The 10,242-nt window shown below is 38.2% G+C and overlaps 1 protein-coding gene across 6 annotated transcripts in view; it reads right to left on the bottom strand.

Moving 5' to 3' along the window:
• Positions 1-297: 297 nt before the first annotated feature.
• Positions 298-10,242, bottom strand: part of atp11b (ATPase phospholipid transporting 11B) — a 51,609-nt gene continuing 41,664 nt past the window's right edge. For 3 of the 6 annotated variants that reach the window (XR_014031462.1, XM_081383833.1, XM_081383830.1), the window contains 2 exons: positions 5,061-5,194; positions 298-1,676 (listed from right to left, as the gene is read on the bottom strand). Coding sequence is in view for 5 of the 6 variants with exons in the window: in XM_081383833.1 (XP_081239959.1) it covers positions 1,595-1,676; positions 5,061-5,194 (216 nt within the window). In the remaining variant the exon portion in view is untranslated. Of the gene's footprint in view, positions 1,677-4,838; positions 5,195-10,242 lie in introns of those variants that run through there. The other 3 variants (XM_081383834.1, XM_081383831.1, XM_081383832.1) reach the window with 2 other exon arrangements.

Raw genomic sequence — 10,242 nt, 5'->3', positions numbered from 1 at the left:
TGAAAAAAGTGGTGTAGTAGGATTTACTTTGAAACAATTTGCACTCATAATTACAAAGATACGGCAAGAAACACATTTAAGTAAATTAAGTAGAAAGACTGAAATAGTATTTTCTTGTAAAACTCTTCAATAATCTCCGTTTTGATTACATTTTTAGCCAATTAAGTGTTCTGATTTTCTTCATCATCTTATAAAATAAAATCACTTTTCGCAAATCCAAACAATCATAAGATATCTTCTGCATCGTGAACTTGTGCAAAAACTGAAATGTGGATTAATAATGAAACACTAGATTTTATAAATGTATTTATTCCGTAAATAGAACTTTCATAACATCAGCAATAAACATATTCACTGTGAGGAGAGTACAATTAGAAGAACATATGTTTACACAAAAACAAAATAAAGATGAAACCGCAACATGGATGATTGACATCACAGCTAGATCAGGTATTTCCAGTCTAGATCGAGTCTTATTGCTAATGTCTCTGAGTAACAAGTGGCATTTACTGCATTGCTATATAAAACACATTATATAGCAAAACAACTTAGCCGTTTGATTTTAACGCAAGAATTGAAACAGTTATGATCAACATTGACATGAGAAATGATATACAAATAAAATCTAGAGAGAAGAAGAAGTACCAAAATAGAGTAATCCACAATTCATAAATGTAACCGTTCTCCATCATAAAACCTGACCCGGGTCACGGCACCAGATTTCTGGCCTTTGCAGCAAAAATAAAGAGAAACCCCAAGACTAGACTCCTCAAAATGGGAGCGTTTATGTCGAGTTCACTTTTAGGCCTCTGTTACAGGGATATTGAGACAGATTGACCAAAGTGTAGCATGCAGTCGGATATCATAAACTTCAATATAGTTGATCTAAGCAAGTTTAAAACGGTTGTCTCAATGCTCCGGACTTACATTAACCCAGACCACGCCCTCTTATGTGATTAAATACACACACGCATACACACAAAACAAGAAAATTATCAAACAGCTTTGACAAGTGGTTAGCAACACAAGCAGAAAAACAATGAACACGGCAACAATGATAAATTAACTGATGGCAATAGTTAGAAATGAACATTTAGCATGTGCGAGACAGGAAAGGAGAAATGATATGCAGGCACATGACCGACGGAGGTGAAAGAGTTCAAGGACGATATATGCGAGGTTTCCATCGAGAACTCCGCAACATTCATGCATCATGATCATCTGTACAGATTAAGTACAGGTAGGCATCTTAGGGTGGGAGGCTACGGGTTTGTGAGCAACTGCGCTCACGTTTAATACCTTGAAAATCAGGCAATTAAAAGAGGGAACTATGGCTTCAAACAGACCCCTTCGTTTTCCTCAGGAAAGATGGCGGCCCTTTTCGTACAGTTTCGTGGTTTTACGAGCAGCGGAAACCCAGAAACGTTCAAGTCAGACACATCCTTTGGTTTTTCCGCGTATCCCTTGTTGCTGATCACACGTGACGTGACGCTCTGATTAACAGAGCTCTTAAAGTGAGACATCAGTGAAAGTCTGGCTGGTGATTGGACAAGGGCTCAAGGCCATCTTCAGGCTCCAGACTGGGGCTGGTGCATTAACAATGAGAGACCTCCATGGGCGAGAGCGTCAGGATGCTCCGGTCATTGGAGAAGAAGGTCTCAGTGTCGCTCCAAGATCTGGAAGTATCAAGGAAATTGCGAACAGTGAGGGGGACAGTGTGGATAGTCTGGTTTGGATAATCTATGACTCTCTATCATGGATTAAAATGTTTTAAAGTCTTATTTCATTTAGAATTTTAGTACGTTACACTAGTTTAAGGTGACGTAGTTACATTGTATTAGTAATATTAATTAACTGCATGTACTTACTATAGAGTTACAGTTAGGGTTAGTTACTTGTAATTACACATAATTTACTATTAAAATATTTTATTACTATAGTAAGTACATGTAGTTACATGTAACTACGCCACCTTAAAATAAGTGTTAAGTATATATTACAAATGCAAATGATTAAATTGTACTACATTATAATCTACATTATATCGACCACCTTTTTATCTAAATATCGAGATCTGCATCAATCATTACAAAAAAAAAAACAGTTTAGAAGTCTTAATATATATATATATATATATATATTTTAAAATCCTTAAAGTTCAATCAAAATGAAAATTCTGTCATCCTTTACTCCCATGTCGTTCCAAACCCTTAAGACATCTTCGTTCATCTTCGTAACACAAATGAAGATATCTTTAATAAAACCTGAGATTTCTTTCGGTCTAGTACACCAACAATTTAGAGCTTCAAAGAGTCGACATTGTAAAAGTAACACTGATCCATACATATATAAAAACACAGTTTCTGCAAGAACCAATGCGGTTTGTTCTCGCGCATCGATCGAGTAAAGTCGAGCTTCCGTTTCATGGACTTTCTCAAACGCCAATGTTTTGGGTGAACAGATTTTCAATGGAGGGACAGAAATCTCTCCAGTTTAAATAAAAAGATCTTCATTGAGTAATTAATGACAGAATTTAAATTTTTTGGGTCAACTAACCCTTTAACTGCCCTTACATTTTGGTATTACTTGATTTGACTTATTATTTAACTGATTTATCTCACTTTGAAATAAAAATAAATCCATCCTGTTAGGTTAAAATGACCAAATTTCTTTTATTATGTCTAAGATATAATTTCAAACGATGGTTTAAAATGCATTTCAATTTGACAATCTCTGAGGAATGGCTAACTTTAGCTCCAAGATTAAGTTTACGGTCTTGCCAATGTGTGAATGAGTTATTAATTATTGGGTTACAAGAGTATATTTCTAAGTCTCTCTTCAACCAGTTAACTCTTAGTTCATGAAGATAAGCAAGAAACCGATAAGAGTCACAGCCAATGGAGAAATGGATGAGGAAACGTTAGTGCAAGATGGGTTAATGGGTGTGGTTAATGGACAATAAACAAATATAAACACAACATCCTTCCACAGCCTTGACATTCACATAGATTACATTCCCTTGAAAGTATATTAACCTTTTCCTAGGCATAATATGTTGGGTATGGTACCTATATATGAAACTAAGATAATTTACAGTATATAAGTAGAAACCAATTCATAACATAAATCTAGTACTTGTAGAAAAATATGTGTATATAGGTTTACTATAAAATGTATATAATATTTGTAAATAGAGTGGAATTAAGCAGCCCTTGAGGATCGGAGCCGTTGCAAAGCCATGTTCCTCAAACGCCAGACCTGCTACTCGTGAACACCAGAGGGCATTGTCTTCATCAAAACATCAGCCATATTATCAACAGATCCATGCTATATAAGATCAAGAATACACCGATAGCTACAGTAATGCGATTATCTTTGGATCACGTGTAGGAAAGTAGAAGAGGGCAAATTAAATGTACCATCTTCACATGTTGCAGATGAAGACAACCGTTTTAAGATCTTGAAGAGGTAAAAAGTAAAAAAATTAGAGCGTGTTTTCGCATTTATATCAGTAAATGTATGCATATATGTGGCTTACCGGCTTCATACCATAGTAAACAATCTCTTTCATTGTCTGAAGCAGTGGTTCTCAACTGGTTTTGCTGTAGACATACCAAAGTCATACAAAAGTACACTGAACAAAGCTGCGCAAGGTGAATTAAACACTGTTTGTTTAGGGCATGTTGGCTCCATGCTACCAATTAACGAATGATTTTGTACCAAACCAACGTAGAGTGACTGAATGTAGAGACATAAATCAACATGTGACACGACTGTATAGAGAATTGTGGGAGACGAGATCGGCAAAAGACTCAAACTCAGATTGTCTGAAGCGCGTTTAGTGCTACATGAAGCGCGGCTCACAAAGCCATCAGCTCCAACGATATGGGAAACGTTTGTCCTTCCTTTTAACAAATTTAAAACAGCCACCAGTTGAGAACCACTGGAAGAAAAGCAGCACAGATCATTGATAAATGCAACAACTTATAATAGTTTAGATGCTTCATTTGAGACGGCATAAGACGGAGAGGGGAATAATAGGGTCAACGAACGTCTCGGAAGGACATCGATTACTAAACATACTTGAATATGAAACGCTGCCCTCATGCAGTTACACAGACTGATTTGACTTCCGTAAGGCTTTGAGTTAAAAGTAACACACACAAAAAAAAGATGAACAAAAGCAATCCTCTCGAAAGACTACAGTTACCAGTGTCTCACTCAATCGCTCACGATGTGGTCCCTTGTTTCTTCGCAATAAATGAGCCAGTGGCTCCCGCTGGCCAGTCAGAGCAGAGACTCCTCTAGCACCCTGCGCTTCAATGGCAGTGTTCGAGCCGTTAAACTGGAGCCGGAGTCTTGTGTTTAGCGAGACCGGGTCTCCGTGTCCTCATCTCACCACTGCGGAGTAGCTTCTCAAAGTGCGGATACAGACAGTCAAGACGATTACGCTAAGAGCTGAGGCTTAGGAGTGCATTACAGTCGCATGCCATCATCACAAACCCCTCCGCCGAGAGGAACACACGCAAGGCAAAGACTAAGACGCGGAGTAAAACACTTCAACAGGGATGCAACGTCTCAGAACACGAAATGACATGGATCAAGTCATATAGTCCAACATTCGACAAGCATATACTTGCATAAACTGGCGCGATAAACGTTTGCCTTGCTAATAACCGGGTGCGATGACGAGACGAGACGACTTCAGCGATTATGGAGGCACAATATTTAAGGTGGATCTTCAGCAGAGAACATTGATCTGCAACACAGAGAAGACACGAACACCAGGAAAGAAGGACGCACCTTGAAAGAAGGTGAAGACGATGAAAGACGAAGACACTGAGTTGGCAGATTCACGTCTCCTTGTATAAGTACGTACCTGGAGACTTCTAGCTAATCTTTGTAACATTAAAAAGGCAAATGAAAGCACCCGTCTTAAGCTCTACACTGTAATCATGAGGGAATGCTTGAGGCCTCACTGGTCCCGGGCCGCGGGCTCGTCGTGCTCCAGCTTGTAGGAGATGTGTTTACAGCAGAGGCGAGAGAGAGAGAGGTCGCACCTGGAGGCTCGTGCGGGGTCGCACCGGCCCGTCATGCGCTCCACCAGCCGGCCCAGCCGTGAGCAGGCGTTCTGCCCCTCCGAGAAACAGCACATGGAGTCCACGCATCCGATGCCCTGGTACTCTTCAATAAACTGCAAGAGGAAAAACAGAGGTGAGCCAGAACACCAAAACAGCTTCTAACAAACATTTCTGTATGGATCATTTGCTCATTGATGTTCATAATGGGCAATGATTAGATGTCTTAAAGGGTAACTGTCGCCAAAATGCAACCTGGGGTCTTTTTGTGAATCTACCCGAGGCAAATTTAGTTTAAAAGCATAATTAGGAGGGAAACGCCACTTTTAGGTTTGACCGTATTTTCGTTTTTGGTCAAATTGCCTTTTGAATGGGAGTGATTGGGGCATTTCTATGATAGCATTAAAAATGGCTATTTTTAAAAACACTAAGAAGGCTCGACACAACATGAAACTCTGCTGGAAGTGTCACCAGGGGCTCTACACATGAACTCCAGCATTGAGAACACTGTTTGTGTACACAGAGTTTACTAAAAAGAAAGATTTTGAACAACTCACTGTTGCTGTTGTTGTTTCCGTCCGCCGGCATTTTGACAGTCAAAAATAGTCGATCTCCGAATGCAACGTTACAGGGAGGAGAGTAAAGATGAAAGCTCCTAAAGCTTAGTTCACATAATTCACGGATTGTTTTGTCTACAGTGAGTTGTTCAAAATCTTTCTTTTTAGTAAACTCTGAGTACACAAACAGTGTTCTCAATGCTCGAGTTCAAGTGTAGAGCCCCTGGTGACACTTCCAGCAAAGTTTCATGTTGTGTAATTATCCTTTTAAACGAAAGTTCGCCACGTGTAGATTTACAAAAATACCCTAGGTTGCATTTTGGCGAGAATTACCCTTTAATTTTGTCATATTGGAGACTCTTTACACATCAAAATGTAGAATCTGTCTTACATTGTACAACAGCACTTTCACAAAAAGGGCACAAATTGGGCTTGAAGGGATAGTTCATCCAAAAATGAAAATTCTGTCATTAATTACTTCATCTTCGTCGTCAGTCGTTCATCTTCTGAACACAATTTAAGGTATTTTTGTAAATCCGAGAGCTTTCTGAATCCCACATAGGCAGCAACGTCATTGCAACTTTCAAGGCCCAGAAAGGTAGTAAAGACATTGTTAAAATAGTCCATGTGACGATAGTGGTTCAACCTTAACGTTCTAAAGTGACGAGAATACTTTTTGTACGCAAAACCCCCCAAAATAACGACTTTATTCAACAATTTCAATTGCTGACACAAGGAGCCGGTCAATAGTGAGCTGGCGTTCTGATGCAGAACCCAGAAGCACTGCGAGAAAAAAGTGTTCTCGTTGCTTCACAACATTAAGGTTGAACCACTGTCATCACATGGAGTATTTTAACGGTCTTTCCTACCTTTCTGGGCCTTGAAAGTTGCAATGACGTTGCTGTCTATGGCTAATTCAGAAACATCTTAATTTGTGTTCTGAAGATGAACGAAGGTCTTACAGGTTTGGAACGACATGAGGGTGAGTAAATAATGACAGAATTTAACATTTTTGGGTGAACTAAACTTTTAAGTTGTTTAAAAAGGGCCTCGCTCTTTATTTTGTAATTGCTTGCGGGGTCTTGTACGCATTAAACAGCTTTGCCCATAGAAACGTGGATTTAAGAACTGAAAAGCCCAAAGTATACTTCAGTTTTGAACACTTAGCACATGCACATTACAACGTTTTATCTTTGTCCAGCATCTGTCCTGTTTTTGTCCAGAGAATATAAGCGATTAAAATGTACGTTGAACTCTTTTAATCTAGAGTAGCGAGTTTCTCTTAACCACTTCACACAAGCACTGGTCAACATGTACGTCTATTCTTGGTGCTGTTCTAGTAGGTTGTTTTTTATTTATTTTTCCACTGTGATACAAGAAACAGCCTAGTGTTGACAACTTGTAAACCAACTAATTAAAAAATAAACTAAAGGCGCATACGCAAGCTGAGCGTACAGTGTATGCACGGTTTGTAAAATCAAGTTAAGCATGTACAATATGCGCATACTGTAATGACGAAATTTGTCACGCACACTGTACACGAAATCTAGCCTATATGTAAAAAGCAAGTGTGGAAGTAAGAAAAAACACAACCTGAAAACTAAGTGAAGCCAAAATATTTCTATCGCCCCCTGGTGTCTGGCTGCAGTACAGGTCTTAAACCCCACACTCTACATGTAATTAATGGGACCCGAGCCAAACTAAAACATCCAATACACTTAAATTTCTGTCAATTTAGGTAGTTCTCATCACCCTGATGTATGTTCAAGTGGTCGTTTTTTCCGAATAAGTTTGGTATTAGTTAATTATTAACTTGATAACCGCGGCGCCACCTCATCACTACTGCGCAGACTTCAATTGGCTGAATCAGGGCAAGATTTCAACGGCCATTCCTAGGATATTCTCGCTTCATTTTCCTATAGTGGAAAGACACATCAACCATCTTTTTTTACAGTCTATGCTAAAACTGAAGCAAACTTTGGGTTTAAAGTGATGTGAGAAGCACAACATACAGACCTTACTTACAGATAATGAAATCTGTTGTGGATTAGTTTCATTATTTTTATTTCATTATTTTCAGTACATGAAGCCACGTTTTATTTTGTGGTTTGTAGTGATAAACTTAAAAGAACCTTTCAGTAAATATTAGTTTGATCAGTTTTCAGACACTAACTTTATTTGAGAAAATTACAGTTGAAGTTGATACATATTTTTTCCCTACAATGAATTAAATGTCAGTTCAATAGATGTTGTCAGAGAACTTGAGATGGTCACTAAGGTCTTTATGTGCTGTGTAATGTAATATTCGGCATTTGTGCCGTTTATTAGTCGTTATTGTTTTTAATGAACAAAGTAATGATTCACCAATTTGTACACTATTTGAAGACAGTGTTAAAATAAGATCCATGTTTAAATAATAACACCTGAACCGAGCCTCGAATACGGGACATCCCAATAATGGGAGGCATTGCTTGAAACACTGAGCTCAAATCATAAATGCAGTGCATGGATTTACATATACACGAGAGGTCTGAAATGAGACAATAAATAACCTAAAAAATTTAAATAAAGATTAAAGTGATAAATGATGCCGTCTCCTCAGAAACACAGACATCCTTGGCCTCTGCCTGGACAGAAATTACAGTTCCACTTAACTCCTCTATTCAATACTCAATTACTGAAGACGTGCTTGTTAAATTACAGCCTGAGCAATCCAACAAGAATTAATTCAGATCAGATGCACTCAAAAACCACTCAGAGAGGAAAAAGAGTGTGTGCAGCCGAACTGAGGAGGTCAATTCTCCGATCTCGCTCAGGCAACCTGACTCGGCATTATGCAAACCACCAATATTAACATTAAATCCCTCTTGACCCTCTTCAGCATGCCTTGCAGAATTATCAGTCCTGAGATAAATGTGTCTGTTGACTAATGCATAAACGAGGAGTTTGGGTACATGCACACTTAGTTCTAGAGGAAAGGTTGTTTTAATGACTGCCCTACTAGCTCACAAATAACATGAGCTATAATGACAGACAAGTAATCTCCAACACTTCAGCCACGGGAGAAATAGCTATGTTTCCTTGATTTCAGGTTTCTTGTAAACCTGAGCTTGCTGGGCTAAAGATTTAGCTATCACGACATGGTAGTTCTGCTAAAAATCCATATAAGCAGGAAGTAGCTGAAAGATTAAACGCAGTGTGATTGTAAATAACGAGTCAGCTATACGTGCAGCTCTGATCAAAAGCAGAACCTGTCCAGTAATCGCTGGAGGGTTTGATGAATAATAACCTCCAGATGAAAAATTACACTTCTGTCATTTCATCTCAGCTACAAATAAATGTGCTAGCAATAAAAAAAAAAAAATCACATTTACACGTTGAATATCTGTAGAGATAAGAGAGCCACAACTGTGGCTGAAACTGCAACTTACAGTAGCAAATGCTTGAGTTCTTGCTGTCAACCCGAGCGATACACACCAGAACTGTGAAAACTGCTTTCAACCAGTCAAATCAGATGTGAAACTAGGGTTTGCAGTGAACATGTGAGTGATTCACCAGATCTTTTACTCTCTCTCTGTGTGTGTGTGTGTGTGTGTGTGTGCGCGTGTGTGTGTACTGAATACAGGAGTCTGAACTGTAAACCAAAAAATAATTTGTTTTGGTGTCCAAAAAAGTGACACTTAAAATAAAATACACGATAAAATCAAAAATGAAAACAAATCAACAATTTGATAATTAAACATTTGTAGTCACTAGACTTTAAATGAGTGAGAGATGCGTTTCTATGGACAAAGCACATCTGGAAGACAGTGGAGGACACCGAATGAGCCGCCGTGGGGAAAGAGCACGACCCAAGCCGTCCAAAACACGAGAAAGCTTTATATGAAGTGCTTTCGATGAACACTTTTAGTTATTATTTTTTATTTTACCCTGCGAGTTGCTTTGACAGATATGTGTGCCGTTTAATGCGTGTTCTCTCCATTTGTTTTCATAGCATTCAATTTGCACATTGTTTCGACAACACAAAACAAAAGGTTACATTTTTTAATCAGATTTTCTTCCGATCAATCATAGAAATAATTGCCAGATTAAACGATTATCGAAATAATCGTTAGACGCAGCTCTACACCGCACTAACAACTAGTTTTGCTAAACATCAGTATATGCATTTAATTAAAGTTCAATTGTCGCTACCACAATTTTTCAGGAGTAAATTACTAAAAAACTGTAACGACATTAAGAGACAACCATATTTGGCTGCAAATGTACAGGAGAAACTCGAAAAATTTGAATATCGTGCAAAAGTTCATTTATTTCAGTAATTCAACTTCAAAGGTGAAACTATAGACTCATTACATGCAAAGTGATATATTTCAAGCCTTCATTTGTTATAATTTTGATGATTATGGCTTAACAGCTTATGAAAACCCCAAATTCAAAATCTCAGAAATGTTGAAAATGTTCATAAGCCTTGCATCTAATTTTCAATATAATATATTAGTTTTACCTTTTAAGTTGAATTAGCGAAGTAAATTAACTTTTGCACGATATTCTAATTGTTCGAGTTTCGCCTGTAATACATGACTGTAGTACGACAAAAACATGCA

The sequence above is a fragment of the Scardinius erythrophthalmus genome, assembly GCF_964197995.2.
Source record: "Scardinius erythrophthalmus genome assembly, chromosome: 14".
Taxonomy (NCBI): domain Eukaryota; kingdom Metazoa; phylum Chordata; class Actinopteri; order Cypriniformes; family Leuciscidae; genus Scardinius; species Scardinius erythrophthalmus.
Note: the sequence above shows the minus strand (reverse complement) of the source record. Positions and strands in the feature narration are given on the sequence as shown.